We start from the raw sequence: 18,729 nt of genomic DNA on the forward strand, positions 1-18,729 counted from the left end.
ACAAAAACGTAAAAATAAAATTGTCTGAGTCCTTAAGGCCCAAATGGGCTGAGTCCTTAAGGGGTTAAATGTAAACACTTTTTAATTCGCTGTTAACTTACAATGGGTAGACAAATTGTCTGTTTAATTAAACTAAGAATATATACGTACAGGCACTTTAGATGACACATGAAATGTGTGTTAATTGTACATGCTTTTTATTATACTGTCACATTAAAAACTGTCTTTTTAATTAAACCAAGAATTTATACATTCCGGCGCTTTAAAACGGTAGTGTATGGTAAATGTACACACTTTTTATTGTGCTTTTATCTTACAAGCAGGCAAATATACTGTGTGTTCGATTAAACCATGAATATGTACATAGAGGGTCTTTAAAAGGCTTATGTTTGTTAAATGTACAGTACATGCTTTTTATTACCCTGTTATCTTACAAGCAGGTAAATATAATATGTGTTTGATTGAACCACAAATATGTATGTACAGGGTCTTTCGAAGGCTAATGCACATTCAATGTTCACACTTTTTCTTGTGCTGCTATCTTACAAGCAGGTAAAATTATTGTGTGTTTTAATAACCCGACAATATTTTTGTAGAGGGGCTTGAAAAGGCTAATGTGTGTTAAATGCCCCCCCCCCCTTTTATGCACTGTTATCTTACAAGCAGGTAAATATTATGTGTGTTTGACTTAACCTAGAATATTCACATACAGGCACTTTAGAAGGCTTATGCATATTAAAGGGGTTATCCAGGAAAAAACTTTTTTTTTTATATATCAACTGGCTCCAGAAAGTTAAACAGATTTGTAAATTACTTCTATTAAAAAATCTTAATCCTTTCAGTACTTATGAGCTTCTGAAGTTTAGGTTGTTCTTTTCTGTCTAAGTAATCTCTAATGACACGTGTCTCGGGAACCGCCCAGTTTAGAAGAGGTTTGCTATGGGAATTTGCTGCTAAACTGGGCGTTTCCCGAGACACGTGTCATCAGAGATTACTTAGACAGAAAAGAACAACCTTAACTTCAGAAGCTCATAAGTACTGAAAGGATTAAGATTTTTTAATAGAAGTAATTTACAAATCTGTTTAACTTTCTCGAACCAGTTGATATATAAAAAAAAAAAGTTTTTTCCTGGAATACCCCTTTAAATGTACACACTTTCTTTTACACTGTTAGCCTAAAACTGAGTAGGTAAACTGTCTCTTCGATTAAGTCAAGAATATATATATACTAGCGCTTTAGAAGGCTAATGCATGTTCAAGGTACATGATTTTTATTTTATTGTTCTGTTACTTTATTAGTTAAGGCACTTTAGATGGCTAATGTGCATTTGAAGTACACACTTTTTTTTACTTTGTTATCTTACAAAATGGAGGCATACTGTGTGTACGAGTTAACCCCGTAGATGTAAGTAAAGGCACTTAAGATGGCTATGCTGCATTCACAGCAACTTAAATACATATTGTTGTCATACAAGTCAGCCTACAGATTTGATCAGTTGTCCAGGTATTTGTATGTGCCTGGAACAATGCTGGTTGGGATATGTAGTCCACGATAAAGCTTCTGCAGGAAGGAACAGGAGGTCCCTGAGATCACCCCACAGATCAAGGCTCACTTTGCTGTGGTATTGTATAGATTAAGGTTTGTGCTCAGCCTGCTGTGGAGGTTATTGTAATATGAGAAGGCTTTTTCAAAAGTTTTTGCTTCTCCAGGATTGCTCCACTTTGGCTCCTGCTCACATTGTCTGTCTTACTCTCTCCAGAATGCCAGCAACAACATGCTACATGGGACCCTAGGAGCTGATTGACACATAAACCAGCAAATAATTGTATAGCTTGGGTTTATCATGTGCTAGTCACAGGGAATGCTGGTTAACCTGACATCATTCCATTGCCCATGTTCTTCCTGCTTCTTCTGGGTGCCAAAAAGCCATGTGTTCCTCATCCATCATGTCATGATTTTGCACATTTTCCAGTTTATGCGAGCCAAACTTGGAAATATTTGAAAGTAACCTCCAATTTGTGGTTGAATCTGGGTTTGCGGGGCTGAGCTCGCTCATCTCTAATTGTGATCAAGTCTCCCCTAATCCAACTTTTCACCAAACTAAATAACCCCAAACTTGATAATCTGTTTTGATATCTAATCCAACCATACTACTAATGACCTTGGTTGCTCTCCTCTGCCCCTGCTCCCTTACTGCCATGTCCTTTGTATAAACAGGTGCTCAAATTTGTACCCAGTATTCCATATGTGCCCTGACTAGTGATTTGTAGGCAAAACTATGTTCATTTCATGAGCCTCTATGCCGTTTTTGATACATTACATCCCATGACTTTGTTAACCTTTGCAGCCAATGCCTGGCACCGGTCACAAAACATTGAGTTTATTGTCCACCAGTACCACAAAGCCCTTTTCTTTAGAAGTTTTACCTAATATTCTACTATTTAGTACATAATTGTACTTGTTGTTTTTATGGCCCACCTTATAATTATCCACATTATCCTTAATTTGCCATATCTGTGCCTTGCACCTCCAGCTTCCCCAGATTCCTCTGTAATATTATGTTGTCCTCTTCTGTGGTGATCACCTCACCCAGTTCAGTGTCATCTGCAAATTTTAAAATCCTAATCTGTAATCCCTCTACAAGGTCATTAATAGACATATTGAAATTGACCCCATACGGTCCCCTGTTGTCCCCATTTGTAACTGTGACTAAAGCAGAGTAAGTTCCACCAATAACCATACTCCATTTTAATTATCACTGATAAAAAAACAGATAAAGACATCAAATACAAATTAAAAATGGCTATATTATGTCCAATATTAGTACATTTTACAGCCTCTGCAGCAGTTTACTTCCTGAATACATTGCAATGAAAAAAAGAAAAACAGCCCGGCAAGCTATGTGTAATATTGCTTCTTTATATCTGACAATACATCTTAAAAACAGATATGTGAGGAAACCTTCATCTCTAACCTTCAAGTTGAACAGTTTTTAATTTGTGTCAACTCAGTTGTCTGGTTTCAAAATCCATTTTCAAATACTTTCTTTGGGAATTCTAATTTAACAGGAGCTTTTCAGAATGCTCCATGAAGCCATGAATTGTGTTCAGTGGGGTCTGACCACACACATCAGCTGAATACATGGAGACTCACATACAAACATGCTGCTTTGTAGAAAAAAACATTTTTCTGAGTAGTAAAGGTTCTAGGGGACAGACTCCTAAGATCACACACTAAAAATGTACAATGAAACTTCTCCAAAAGACCACCGAGACCACCCTTCCTGTGACAGATTTATTATCATTTATACTTATGTAATATGTCCTTTTATTTCAGAGGACCACATTACTAGAACACAAATTTTCAATCCATTCTTGGATGGTCATCTTAAAGCGTTTTTCCACTATATTTCTAGACAGCACAATTCACTCTTCATGCTTTTGCAGACTTAGACCCAGAAAATATTATATAGTCCCTCTTTGGTAAAGCTTTACTGCCACTGCTGCTGCTCTCTACCACTGCTACAGCTCTCCTCTTCATGGCTATGCTCCTCTATTATTTTTTTTTAATTAGTTTTATAGTTACAACACAAACACAAATATGGCTATGCTCCTCTTGTTTTTCCAACAATCCTTGTGCCCACAAACATTCTCCTCCTGCTGGGCAATTGCTGCATAGCAAAAACTCACTTAAAGGGGAACTCCTGGGGAAAACATTTTTTTCTCAAATCAACTGTTGCTAGAAAGTTATACAGAATTGTACACTACTTCTCTTAATCCTCCCAGTACTTATCCGCTGCTTTTTACTCCAGTGGAAGTTGAGTTGTTCTTTTCAGTCTGACCACAGTGCTCTCTGCTGACACCTCTGTCCATGTCATTTTCCAGAGTAAAAGCAAATCCTCATAGCAAACTTCCAATGCTCTGGACAGTTCCTGACATGGATAGAGAGCACTGTCAGCAGAGAGCACTGTGGCCAGACTGGAAAGAACTGTACAATTTCTTCTGGAGCATACAGCAGCTGATAAGTACTGGAAGGATTAAGATTTTTATATAGAAGTAATTTACAAATCTGTATAACTTTCTGGCGCCAGTGTATTTTTTTCCCCACCGAAGTACCTCTTTAAAACATCACTGTCATTTGAATACATTTTTGATGTGTTGTCCAGACATGTCAAAAGTTTAGATTGCACTGGGTGTAACTCCTAAAACATTCTGCCATCACAAATTATAACCCTGCGCAGTGCACGGCAGTACTTATCACTTCCTGTCTGACCTTTAATCTCCACACACTGCAGTAAAAGTTCATCCTTTGGTATAAAGCCAAAATGAGCGAATTTTGTTCCCCTTCTGAGAAGAAGGCTAAATTGGAATTTTATAAAGATAAGCTATGCAGTCAGCTTTCCATGAATTCCGCTGAATCAATGCTGCACTCCCTCTGCCAGCATTTCCCCTGCCAGCGGTAGGAGCAATAGCAACAGCAGCAGCAGCAGCGACATCTTCCTATTGGAGTGAATGATGGCAAAGTTTTTGCATTTGGTATTCCCACCTGACTAGAATAATCCTTAAAGTGATGTAAACCATCAACTGAGCAACCAGGTTGAGGCATACATAAGCAGTGCCCTTTCAATGACAGAAACCATGAGCCAGATTAGACCAGTAACCAAAACTTGTCCAGTTTTCCCTGGGTGCTCTGTCTTCTCCACCCTCCATTGTAGCATCACAGAGAGAGTGTTCAGTGCAGCATGCTTCATCGTCACCCCGGAACAAGATTGGCAAAACTCACATTTGTATAAGTGAATCTACCATTGATTAGTGAGGAATTTAATCCTCATATGCCAGCTGTCGCTGATTAGACAATACTTAATCAACTCCTGCTGTATACGAGAAACTACAAGTTCCACCAACTTCTGCTGTACGCTGACTACTACTCTTAACCCCAGTCTGCCACTTCCTGCTGCACGCTGGATACTAACAGATCCACCACCTTGTGCTGTATGCTGGATACTACTAGGAAACAAAGAATCCAGGGGTTTGTAGTCTGAAGGATGCCACAGAAAAATGAAGTAGCCAGTTACCAAAAACAAGCCAGCAGGGTGATGGAGGACACAGGACATGGCCATACAACATACACAAGCACAGATCTTTGGTGAGCATGTCCATTACTTAAATTATTAAAGTCACCTTATGTTGGATAACCCCTTTAATGAGAACACAGGGTTAGTCGTCAGTCTTGGTCATACACTGAAGAAGCAGCAAGGCATGGAATGGACAGAAGCAGGGTCAGGATAACAGGCAAAAGTCATGAAGTCAGTCAGCGCAGATGCTCAATATTGCTCAGGCACCAAAGGATAGGAGGAGTGCTCTTATATAGGTGGTGCCTGGCATGGATTGGAGGAGGACATGAATCAGGAAAGCGCATGGGCCCTGAAAGAAACAGCCAAAGCAACATGTGATCCCTATGCAACAAAACAGCAGATGACCAGAGTCTGCAGTGGGATAGGGAAGCCGAGCATATGGCTCAACCGAAGTAAGCAGCAGGAAGCAAAGGAGACAGGAGTGTGTGGTGCACTGTGATTGGCCAGAAAAGTAAGGAAAGAGAAGTAACTGTATGTTTACTACTCACAAGAAACCTAGCTCTGGTTCCACCCTCTGAAAGAATAATAAATAGTTGTGAACTATGAAGTGGGGGTCTCAGGGGCTCAATATCTGCAGTGAGAGCATTACAATCACCTGATAAAACTATGCAGGTTTATAAAAATACACATACACTGAAAACATTTAAGTATTTATTGTTTGAATTTTACAAAATAAAACTTAAAGAAAATAGATCATTACTAGAATTTCTAATGTTAACAATTAAAGCCTATTTTATAGTTAATTTTGAATCAACATTGAAATTGTTACACTAACAACTTAGATCTCCCTGATATGGTACTGTATATCAAAATGAGTTGTCTAAACTGTCAAAATCATAGGATTTACTGAAAATTCAACAAAATAGATAAGATCATTGAGGAAGCCATGTTGTACTTATTATATCCTGTTGTATGGCGGTATGTATAAAAGGGTATTTCCGGTTGATAAAAATTGTGTCTTATTGTACTGGGGAAAAATGAAAATAATTAAAAAAATATATAATCTCCTCCATCACATTCTTGTGGGTCATCCTATCAATGATTGATTTGGCCACTACTTCTGAGCCGGACTTGTCGTGACAGTGATGACCCACTCAGCAAATCACTGACACAGCGGTGTCCCGCCTCAGTTGGTGATTGGCTCAGTTGGCCATGACTGCAGAGATAAGTCTGTCTGAAAAGGATAGGACTGGAGCATTTCGAGGGGTGCTTTGGGGCCCTGTTTCTGAGATCACGAGAAGTGGGTGCCAGAGGTAGGACCATCCCCCCTCCTGAGATCAGACATTTATCCTCTATCCTGGGGATGGGGAATATATTTTTAAAATTTGGAGTACCACTTAAAATAGTTAGTTTCTACTCAGGCCTATTTCTCCTTGTGAGCTACAATGAATATTACACCCTTATAGTCAATATGGTCACTAACTCTTGATGCCTTCTTAGTTACACAGGAATCAATAACAAAACCTTCTCTAACTAGAGCTTTCCTGGCAAAATCCTCATCATATTTGAAAGAATGGAGCTTATTGTTTCCGACCATGTAATATGTCATATCTAAACACCCAATAAATATAAGGTGGCCTCCAGTTTTCAGCAACTTAGAGAACTTCCTGATAAATCTCATGAAATCATCTTGATCTTTGCAGATAGCATTTAGGAGCCAAGCGCTGATGATACAATCTGCTGGTGGTAAGACTATCGGATCCGTCATATTTTCTTTCTCAAGGTCAAATTTCATAACATGTTGAACACCAAATCTCACTTTACTTTCATGATCCTGAGATTGTTTGCTATAAGAAATAGGAAAAATTTAAAATTGATAGATTTATTGACATGAAGGTTCCATAAATAGTCCTGGGTTATTGGCTTCCAGCAGTAATATAGAGAGTTAAATTCCACAAATTCAGGTGTACAAGGTGTCAAGCTTATACTGTGACCTTCTAGCAGTGCCCATTATTATACAGGATCCTATGGATAAGATTATTTGTCTGACTAGATACATGTAGAGTTTTCTTTTGACTTTAAAATGTGATCTGGAATAGACTAGGATTGAATGAATACTATAGGTAGAAGATATAATTCCTAAACATTTTAAAGATTTTAAAGATGTCTCATGTAAAAATAAAGAAACATACACTCGAGAAATGTCCAGCACCAGGAAGTGGAATAAAACTTTCTTGCTTTAGTATACCACAGGACGATACAGGTACAAAAGTCATGATTCTCTGACGCGTTTCACAAATAATGCGCTTAGTCATGCATTACTGCGTGGAAACACATTGGAGAATCATCACTTTTGTACCTGTATCATCCTGTGATATACTTCGATAATAAATAAAAGCAAGAAAGTTTTATTCCACTTCCTGGTGCCGGACATTTCTCAAGGGTGAATTCTGCTTTGAAACTGGAGCGGCGCCGGCAGGTCTGTTGCACAGGTGTGTGAATTAGCTGGGGTGGAGCTGTATACTACAGCCCATATAAAGAAATATAAGGACACTAAATTTTCCTAAAAGCTTGAACAAATACTGGACAAATATTGTACAACAGCAACAATGACAGAAGGTTTCCTCAAAAATGTAAACAAAAACTTTACCTGTTCCCTTGTATCTCTCCATGAAGTTTTGCAGCATGTCCCCAATTGAATGCTCCTGTCCGTGTGTCCAGCCATCTCTTCAGCTCCATGATGCATCTGTCACTGACCTTTAGCACTATGATGTGTTTGAAACACTCACAGGCTGCATAGAGTTGATGGACAAAGGAACCAAAGCTGAGGTCAATGAGGACATCTCCTTTAATATGACCTGTAATTTTTTTCAAATATTTAAGTGTGATATGTTAAACAGTTATAGATATGGTAGATAAATAATGACCTTATGTCTGTATCTCTCCCATCAAAATACACAGTTCATAACCATCAGTATCCCAATACCCCGAAATAGGAAAAACATAAAATTTTTCAGGTCTATAAGGGTTAGGTTTGGTTGCATAATAATTCTTAAAGGGGTACTCCTGTGGAAAACATTATTTTTTCTTTAAATCAATTGGTGCCAGAAAGTTAACAAGATTTGTAAATGACTTCTACTTAAAAATCGTAAACCTTCCAGTGTTTATCAGCTGCTGTATGCTCCACAGGAAGTTCTTTACGGATTTATTTTCTGTCTGACCACAGTGCTCTCTGCTGATACCTCTGTCCATGTCAGGAACTGCCCAGAGCAGGAGCAAATCCCCATAGCAAACTTCTCCTGCTCTGGACAGTTCCTGACATGGACAGAGGTATCAGCAGAGAGCACTGTGGTTAGACAGAAAAGACATTCAAAAAAGAAAATAACTTCCTCTGTAGTATACAGCAGCTGATAAGTACTGGAAGGAATGAGATTTTTAAATAGAGGTAATTTACAAATCTGTTAAACTCTCTGGCACCAGTTGATTTAAAAAAATGAATTGTTTTCCATGAAAGTACCCCTTTGTTTTCCACCGGAAAACCACATTGAAGAATTTCTCCACTTTGAAGAATCCTTTCTTGTTAGAAATCCCCCCTGACAGTGTCCCCCAGTTGTAGGACCAGTTTTAGACATTCAATGGCCCAGATGTATTAGTCCGTCTGAAACAAAAGTCAGAAGCAGTTTTTATTTCTCAAATGTCTCTGGTACAATGAAAGATGAGCTGTAATTGGTTGTTATGTGCCTGAGACAGATTGATACACCTGGGCCATAGTGTGACAAAATTCAAAGGGTAGGAACAAAGGCAGAAATATAAACCAACAATATTGAAGATGATCTCCAGAAACTCTGAGGACATTGCTACAGTTTTCAGGAGCACAGGCCCAAAAGAAAACTATACAAACACACACACATCACACATATACACATACATACATACACACACACACACACACAGAAACTTACACACATATGTAAAAACATACACACATACATAGACAAACAGACATACATACACACACATATAAAAACATGCACACATGCATAGACAAACACATACATACACACACATATAAAAACATGCACACATGCATAGACAGACATACATACACACATATAAAAACATGCACACATGCATAGACAAACAGACATACATTCACACATACACACACATGTACACACACAAACACACAAACTTAAGCACACATGTAAAAACATACACACATACATAGACAAATAGACATGCAGACACACATACACACACATAGTTACACATACATACACACACATAGTTACAAATACATGCACACACATGTACACACACAGACACACAAACTTACACACACACATATAAAAACATACACACAAACACACACATAGTTACACATACATACACAAACATAGTCACACACACATATAACACACAAACATAAAACTATTATCTCCATACTGTTACTGGTATAATGTATTAGATTAGCTACCCCCAATGGGCACCCAAACACACCAAATTTTTGTAATTAGTATTAGTGCACCACACAGTAGTAGTGTCCTCCTTTGGACAACGCAAAGATGTACGAGTGGACAGGACCAGCAGGAGCGGCAGCATCAGTACTGTATGGAAAATGACCCACAGCAAATACAAGATAAGGGTGGAAAGGTAACAAGCACATAAGTATAATAATATTGAAGGGTAACACCAGCATTTAACAAATTATCTACAGGATAAGGGGATAAGTGTCTTTAGGATTTGGGACCTTCTACAATTTCCAAATCAGTGCCCCAAATCTCCCTGCTTCGGTCAGCACATGCTCCTTACATTCTCTATATACTGTAGTCTTGCATCTTGTCTTATGGAGACCGACTCATCAGACACTTATTCCCTATACTGTGGAGACTGGTAGAGTGTGCTATGCTGCATGCTATAAGAGAAAACATTTTTAAACAGGTAAGATTTGCAAATTGGTTTAATATGTGCCTCACAAATGTAATAAACCGCAAATTGCCAGATAATTTAAAGGTAATTTCCTCCATTATCAAAATTTTATGAGTTTTCTTTCATTATCCTCAACAAATTTCTTATGATTATAGAAGAAGAAAAAAATGCTTATAGGGGTACTCCGCTGCTCAGCGTTTGGAACAAACTGTTCCGAACGCTGGAGTCGGCGCCAAGAGCTTGTGATGTCCTAGCCCTGCCCCCTAATGATGTCACACCCCACCTCCTCAATGCATGTCTATGGGAGGGGGCGTGACGGCTGTCACGCCCCCTCCCATAGACTTGCATTGAGGGGGCAGAGCATGATGTCATGAGGGGCGGTGCTATGGCGTCATGAGCTCCCGATGCTGACTCCAGCGTTTGGAACATTTCGTTCCAAACACTGAGCAGCGGAGTACCCCTTTAAATACTTAATCTGGGTGACCATATAGGGATGGAGCCATGGTTAGGATAACTTATCTCATCTTTAGAAGTGTAATATCTATATGACCCGAGGATAAATACAAAGCTGCCTACATCTGCATTCTTCGTCATTCAATGACAAAGCTTTGTTTCTTTAAGTTAAAAGGATCGGGAGACTGTGTCTCAAACCCCCAAAAGAGTTTGTCCATTTTGCATTTGATTATTTACCATGATTATTTCAGGTTTTAAGGAAATGTTGAGAAAAAGGATTATTTTCTTCCACTGAATTGTTCTCTAATAAAATTGGTGAAACATAAAGTAACTACACATAGAAAAATCTAGATACCTACCTATTGTGAAGGTTTTTGCAAGATTTTCTATGGGAAATATCAAGGAATCCTCTTCAAAGACCATTTCAGGTTTATCTGAGAAGTAATCCTCCAGGGCTTGTCTGGAATCACAGCCGTGTACATGATAGATCTTATGGGTAGTGGAAGCCATCATCTAATCTTCTATCACGGACAGGTGACTATCTCTACAACGGAGCTCAAGGTCTTTTTATAATAACCAGAGCATTGTTAATATTTAAGTTAAACATAGAGACAAATAGAAAAGAAACCCGAAGCTTCTCTATTTGTCACTCTGCAATTTCTTTTCAGAACAGTACATGGCCAAGTTTCCACTTAGTTTTTGTTGGGCAAACAACCCCCCTACACACACGCACAACCCGGCGTTATGCTGCGATCTGGCAGTTATGCCAAATTGCAGCATGCTGAGGCTATGGCGTTCTTTTTAACCCCTTTAGAACTCGTTTTTTTTTTTATCTCTGCTCCTTCTAAAAATCATAACGCTTTCAATTTTCCATTTACAGACCTCTATGAGGGCTTGTTTTATGCGCTACCAATTTTACTTTGTGATAAAAATAATAATTACCCCTCAAAATCTACAGTGAAACAACAACGACAAAAAAATCTATATATTTATTTGTGAGGCAAAATTGATAACATCTGTATTCAGTAGGCCCATACAATTACAACAATATCCAATTTATATAGGTTTTTGTTTTGCTTCTTTTAAACAATTGTAACTTTTTGTGCAAACATTTGTATGTTTAAAATTGTCCTCTTCTGACCCCTATAATTTGTTTATTTTTTCATATACCGGGATGTGTGAGGATTAATTTTTGTGCCGTTATTTGAAGTTTTTATTTTTGTTTTGATGGAACTTTTTATAATTTTTTTTAGGGTATATGAAGTGACCAAAAATACACAATTCTGTAGGCCCTGTGTCCTTAAGGGGTAAAGAAAATTTTTTTTTTTAGTTTCAGCATAATTGGAGGGAAGTAGGGATGCTATACATCACTAGTAATGCAGCCATACAGCTACTCTGCAGCCATACAGTTTCCAGCACAGCATATTGTTGCACTGGAAACTGTCCCTACAGAGATCGGGACTCAGCTGTGCCTGCAGCTGAACAGCCGGGAGCACAGCTGATGCTGGGCAGTAGATATACCTTGTATATCTACTGCCCAGCAAGAATTTACAGTGAACCTGTGATGTCTATACAGTATACACATCGCTGGTTCACTTAACCCCTTGCTGGATTGTGCACTAAGCACCAGCCCAGCAAGGAAAGAATTAACTCAGACCTGTTGGTTAACCCTTTGGGCGGCATCCAATAGATGGCTGTATATATTGGATACAGAAGCTTACCTCATCCTGCTGGTCCGTGTAGCTCTGTCCCTAGTGATTAGGGGGTGGGCTACAGACGGGAGCCAGGGGTTTTCACATTGTACGTTTTGTATAACGTGAACAGACCCTTTTGGCAGTGTCTCCCTGCTGCTGGGGACCCCCGCAATCTCTCCTGCAGCCCACCGAGTCATCACTGCACGGAGCTAAGTTTGCTCCGTGCATGATGACTCATGATACAGGGGCCGGAGTATCGTGACGGCACAGGCCAATATGAGTAAAAGTATTGATCTAAGTAGATTCATGTAGGTTTTTTATAGACTTTGAAGATTTGATATTAAATGTTCTAGCACTGCAAAAGTTGGTAGGAGACATGCTGCCTAAACATTTCCTAGATCTGACATCATATGTCTGGTTTAGAAGCAACAATGACAGATTTCCTAAAAAAATTGGACAAATACTTCACTTGTCCCCTTCTATCTCTCCATGAAGTTTTGTGACATGTCCCCAATCGAATGCTCCTGTCCGTGTGTCCAGCCATCTCTTCAGCTCCATGATGCATCTGTCACTGACCTTCAGTATTATGATGTGTTGGAAAAAATCACAGGCTGAATATAGATGATGAACCAAGCGACCATTGCTGAGGTCAGTTATTTAATATTACCTGCAGAAAAATTGTCTGAATAATAAAACATGTTATGTGTTTAACCCCTTAAGGACCCATTTTGGCCAATTTTCCTTTTTGCACTTTCACGTTTTCCTCACGTTTTTTGATTTTGCACCTACAGACCCATATATAGGCTTGTTTTTTTGTGTCACCAATAGTAATTTGTAATGAAATCACTTATTTTATAACATAATTTGCGGCAAAACAAAAAAAAACTTATTTGTGGGGTGAAAGACAAAACAAAAAAAACCCGCCATTTTGTAAACTTTGCGTCTAGTGTTGCTCGCGAATATTCGCAATGCGAATTTTATTCGCAAATATCGCATATTCGCGAATTCGCGAATATTCGCGAGTATAGCACTATATATTCGTAATTACAAATATTCGTTTTTTTTTTTCCACAGTGCACATCACAGTGATCATCCCTCTCTGCTTCCAGCTTGTGTGGTGTAAAGAAGGCTCTAATACTACTGTTTTATTTTCGCATATGCGAATTTTCCCTTGTGCTAATTTTGGTATATGCTAATTTTCGCATATGTTTATTTTCGCATACGCGAATTTTCGCTTATGCGAAAATAAAACGTGAATATTACGAATATGCAAATTTAGCGAATATATGACTAATATTCGTCCATATATTCACGAATATTCTCAAATTCGAATATGGCCTATGCCGCTCAACACTATTTGCGTCTTCTTTTTCTACGCAGTGCACTTTTCCGGTAAAAATGACACCTTATATTTATTCTGTAGGCCCATACGGTCACAAGGATACCCAATTTATGTAGGTTTTATCTAATTTACTACATAAAAAAAATTATAACTACCGTATTTATCGGGGTATACCACGCACCGGCCTATAACACGCACCTTCATTTTACCAAGGATATTTGGGTAAAAACATTTTTTTACCCAAATATCCTTGGTAAAATGAGGGTGCGTGTGTGTGCATGTGTATACCTCGATACACTGTTTCTGACCCCGCAGAAGCCCCCAGGAAAGGCAGGGGGTGAGAGGCTGTTGCTGCCCGCTTCTCTCCCCCTGCCTTTCCTGGGGTCTAGAGCCCTGCTGCCGCCGCTTCTCTCCCCCTGCTATCGGCGCCACTGCCCCTTCTCTCCCCTTCTCTCTGAAAATTTGCATGTGTTATATATGGTAAAATATCATGACTGGTTCCCTTAACGACAAAATGACAAAATGAGTAAAACTAGTTATGTGCATGGTTTATAAAATATTTGAAGTAGTAAATAATAAAATGTATAAAGAGACATCATGCAGTCATCTGACACTTTATGTGCCAATAGAAATGATAAACAAAGCTTCTGTTTAACAAAGTCATCCTCGACTAACAATTCGGGAGATTTTCTTTACATTGTCTAGTATGCTGTACAGAGAATCAGGCTGGGTTCACATATGTCTGGCATCCTGCACAGTTTCCTTCCGGAGTGCACCAGAGGAAAATTGATGCTAGAACTGATCCTATTTATTTGATTGGGAGAGTTCACTATCATTCAGCATCCCACTTTTGATGCCGGACAGTTGGCCACGCCGGACGGCACCAGACAGGGGAACACAGCATGCTGTATTCCGCTGCCAGCATCCAGAAAAAATGGAAGCCAGATGCCATACAACTGATGACAACTGATGCACGTTTTCATCAATTATGGCATCAGTTGCGTTGAGAACTAGGCTGAGTTCACCTATGCCGGATGCCGTACATATGTGAACCCAGCCGTAGAGACCACTGAGGCCAGTGATTGACCCAGCTCTCTAAAATCCCCCCCATGTTTAGAATTGTCATGTTCTGACCCCCTATAACTTTTTAATTTTTCCGTATATGCGGCTATATGAGGGCTCATTTTTTGTGCTGTGGTCTGTATTTTTTGATTGCTTTTTATACATTTTTTTATGGTCTATGAAGTGACCAAAAATTCACAATTTTGGACTTTGGTATTTTTTTTATGTGTACGCCATTGACCGTGCGGTTTAGCTAACCCTGATATTTTAATAGTTCAGACATTTAAGCATGCAGCGGTACCACATATGATTTTTTTTTTATTATATTATTTTATAAAAAAAATGGGAAAAGTGATTCACACTTTTATTATGAAAGGGGTTAATTCATTTTCTAAACTTTTTTAAAACACTATTTTTTGGGGAGCATAGCATTCATCAGTGTTATCGGTGCTCTGGTGGTCCAGCCAGCATGGCTGGCTAGAAGCATCAGACCACCGATTGGACGGTGAGGAGGCAGGTAAGGACCCTCCTGCCATCCTCTCAGCTGATCGAGAGATCGCGGGACACTGATAAGCTGTTGGGATGCTTTTACTTTAGTTTTAGATGCCGCAATTACCCGGAATTACCCCTGGGTCCTGGCTGCTGATAGCAGTCGGGACCCACTGGGTTTGAAGCGTGCTCAGCTCGTGAGCAAGCTTCAAACCCCAGTAAAGGGACCAGGGGGTACAGATTGGCCTTTCCCCCTTAAGTGGCTTTGAAGCGAGCGCTGGAGCGGCATTTGCTTCAGTATAGTAAGTGTCGGCTTATGCTGGGCAGCAGCATTTAACCCTTTAGACGTCGTGATCAATGCCGATCATGACATCTAACGTGAAAATGAAACTTGCTGGTAGCTCAGTGGAGCTCATGGAACCCCCGCAATGTGATCTTGGGGGTTCTATGAGCTAAAATGGTGGGAGAGGGTACCCTTACTTGCCTCCTGATGCCGATCGAGGATTCAGGCTAGATCAGTGGATAGCCGATTATACTGTACAATGCTATGCCATAGGCATAGCATTATAAAGAAAATGCTATCTAATGATGCATATCAAAGTTCTTATAGAGTCTTAAAAAATGTAAAAAAAAAAAGGAAAAAAGTCTCTACAATTATATAAAACCCCCTTCCCTAATAAAACATTTTTTAATTACCATTCTCATCCCATTTTACAAAAAAAAAAGAAAATCAACATATTTGGTATCGTCGCATGCATAAATGTCCAACCTATTAAAATATAATGTTTATGATCCCGAATGGTAAACGGAAAAATTTTCATAAAAAGCGATCAAAAAGTCCCATCAAAACAAAAATGGTACAGATAAAAACTACAGATCACAGCGCACAATATGACCCTCATACGTCCCTGTATATGGAAAAATAAAAAAGTTATAGGGGTCAGAAAAGGACAATTTTATGCATACCAATTTTGTTAAGAGAAGTTAGCATTTTTTTTTTTTTAAGTAGTACAGTAATAGAAAAACTATATAAATTGGGTATGGTTTTGATCACATTAACCTACAGAATAAAGAAAATTTATAATTCTTACCATAAATTGCACTGCATAAAAATCTAAAGTTGCAAAATTGCTGTTTTCTTATAAATTTCTACACACAAAAAATATTTTTTTTGTTTTGCTATATATCTACTGTTAAAATGTAAAATGTCAATACAAAGTACAAATGGTCGGGCAAAAAACAAGCTCTCATAGGGGTATGTAGGTAGAAAAATGAAAAAGTTACGGATCCTAAAAGGAGAGGAGGAAAAAAGAGAAAATGCAAACATGAAAACTTCCTAAGTCCTTAACCCCTTAACGATGCAGGACGTAAATGTACGTCCTGGTGAGGTGGTACTTAACGCACCAGGACGTACATTTCCGTCCTAAGCATAACCGCGAGCATCGGAGCAATGCCCATATCATGCGCGGCAGGTCCCGACTGCTGATCGCAGCCAGGGACCCGCCCGTAATGGCGGACATCCGCGATCCTGCGGATGTCCACCATTAACCCCTCAGATGCCGTGATCAATACAGATCACGGCATCTGCAGCATCAGGGTCATTAAATTGGATGATCGGATCGCCCGCAGCGCTGCTGCAGCGATCCGATCATCCAGCACGGCAGACGGAGGTTGGCTCCACTGCCTTCCCGGCGTCTTCTGCTCTGATCTGCCTTCCTGCATAACAGAGCAGAAGATGACCGATCACCCTGATCAGTGCTATGTCTTATACATAACACTGAACAGTATTAGCAATCGAGTGATTGCTATAAATAGTCCCCTATGGGGACTATAAAAGTGTAAAAATAAAAGTAAAAAAGTTTAAAAAAATTTGAAAAACCCCCTCCCCCAATAAAAAACGTAAATTGTCCCATTATCCCTATTTTAACCCCAAAAAGTGTTAAAAAATATTTTATATACATATTTGGTATCACCGTGTGCGTAAATATCTGAACTATTAAAATAAAATATTAATGATACCGTATGGTGAACGGCGTGAATGTAAAAAAAAAGTCCAAAATAGCTGCTTTTTTAGAACATTTTATTACATTTTTTTTTATAAAAAATGGATAAAAAGTTTTATATAAGCAAATATTGTATCAATAAAAAGTACAGATCACGGCGCAAACAATGAGCCCTCATACCGCCGCTTATACTGGAAAAGGAAAAAGTTATAGGTCTTCAAAATAGGGGGATTTTAAACGTACTAATTTGGTTAAAAAGTTTGCGATTTTTTTTAAGGGCAACAGTAATAGAAAAGTATGTTCTCATGTGTATCATTTTAATCGTATTGACCCAAAGAATAAAGAACACATGTAATTTTTACCATAAATTGTACAGCGTGAAAACGAAACCTTCCAAAATTTGCAAAATTGCGGTTTTCTTTTTAATTTCACCACACAAATAGTATTTTTTTGGTTGCACCATACATTTTATGGTAAAGTGAGTGATGGCATTACAATGGACAACTGGTCGCGCAAAAAACAAGCCCTCATACCAGTCTGTGCATGAAAATATAAAAGAGCTATGATTTTTTGAAGGCGAGGACGGAAAAACTAAAACGTAAAAATAAAATTGTCTGTGTCCTTAAGGCCCAAATGGGCTGAGTCCTTAAGGGGTTAACCTTTTAGATATTGTAAATAAATAATAACTTATATCTATATTACTTCTATAAAATACGTAATCATTGTTTTTTAATACAGCAATACACAGAAAGAGGAAAAACAGTACAAATAGTTCTGTTCTATAGGGGTTACATTTTTTTGCATTAATCTGGGAAGTCACATCTTAACCATTTATTGCACATCCACAGGAAATGCCATATATGTGTTATAGATGTGTGTCCCATCTCTGGGGCCAACACCTATCTCAAGAATGAGAAGCCCTGTCCCTGTCTGACCAGGTTACAGTGACTGTACGTGGCTGAGATTCTGAATACAGTATGGCAGTATGGCAGTATGTAACTCCCCTAGACAGTATTGTTACATAACTAATTTAGTATTCATGTAACAAAATTTAAATATGACATGGATATGTCCCATATGAACATGTAAAATCCCATAGTAAGGGTGCATTCACACAATGTTTTTGCAATACAGTTCCTGTATACGTTTTCAATGTGAAAACCGTACAGAACCGTATTGAAGACCGTATGCATTCACTCTCCATGGACTCTCCATTATGCCAAACGATGCATCCGGTTGCATCCGTTTTGCGTCTTGTACGGTTTTGTCAGTTTTTTTCCTGTACCCCCCAAAAAATTTTTTTCTAACATGGGAGTCAATGGGAACTGTACAGAACCGTATGTGCGTACGGTTCCATCCGGTTTGCACCTTACGGTTTTTTACTTTGCACAGGTTTTTTTTCTTGGAATTTCAATTAAACAAGTGAAACTTTATTTATAATGGAGTGAAAAGTTAAAAACTTATACTTAAAAACGGATGCAACCGGATATAATTTTTCAAACTTTATACGGGTTAAAATTTGTACACATGTTTTGATACAGTTTAGTCCGTTTGATACAGAGGAATCCGTTTTTCATCAAAAACCTGATACGGGAACTGTATTGCAAAAACGTGGAGTAAGCACAGCCTAACTTACACTAAGCACAGAGGATTCTAACAGAATAATTCCAGTTGTAATGTAA

The 18,729-nt window shown here is 38.7% G+C and overlaps 1 protein-coding gene across 1 annotated transcript; it reads right to left on the reverse strand.

Annotated features, from left to right (window-relative positions):
- Window positions 1–6,498: 6,498 nt before the first annotated feature.
- Window positions 6,499–10,967, reverse strand: LOC130293258 (indolethylamine N-methyltransferase-like). The gene is made up of 3 exons (XM_056541759.1): window positions 10,817–10,967; window positions 7,726–7,933; window positions 6,499–6,922 (listed from the first exon to the last, which is right to left on the reverse strand). The coding sequence occupies exons 1-3, from the start codon at window positions 10,965–10,967 to the stop codon at window positions 6,499–6,501; spliced, it is 783 nt and encodes a 260-aa protein (XP_056397734.1).
- Window positions 10,968–18,729: the final 7,762 nt, after the last annotated feature.

The sequence above is a fragment of the Hyla sarda genome, chromosome 10 (genome assembly GCF_029499605.1).
Source record: "Hyla sarda isolate aHylSar1 chromosome 10, aHylSar1.hap1, whole genome shotgun sequence".
NCBI classification, from domain to species: Eukaryota; Metazoa; Chordata; class Amphibia; order Anura; family Hylidae; genus Hyla; species Hyla sarda.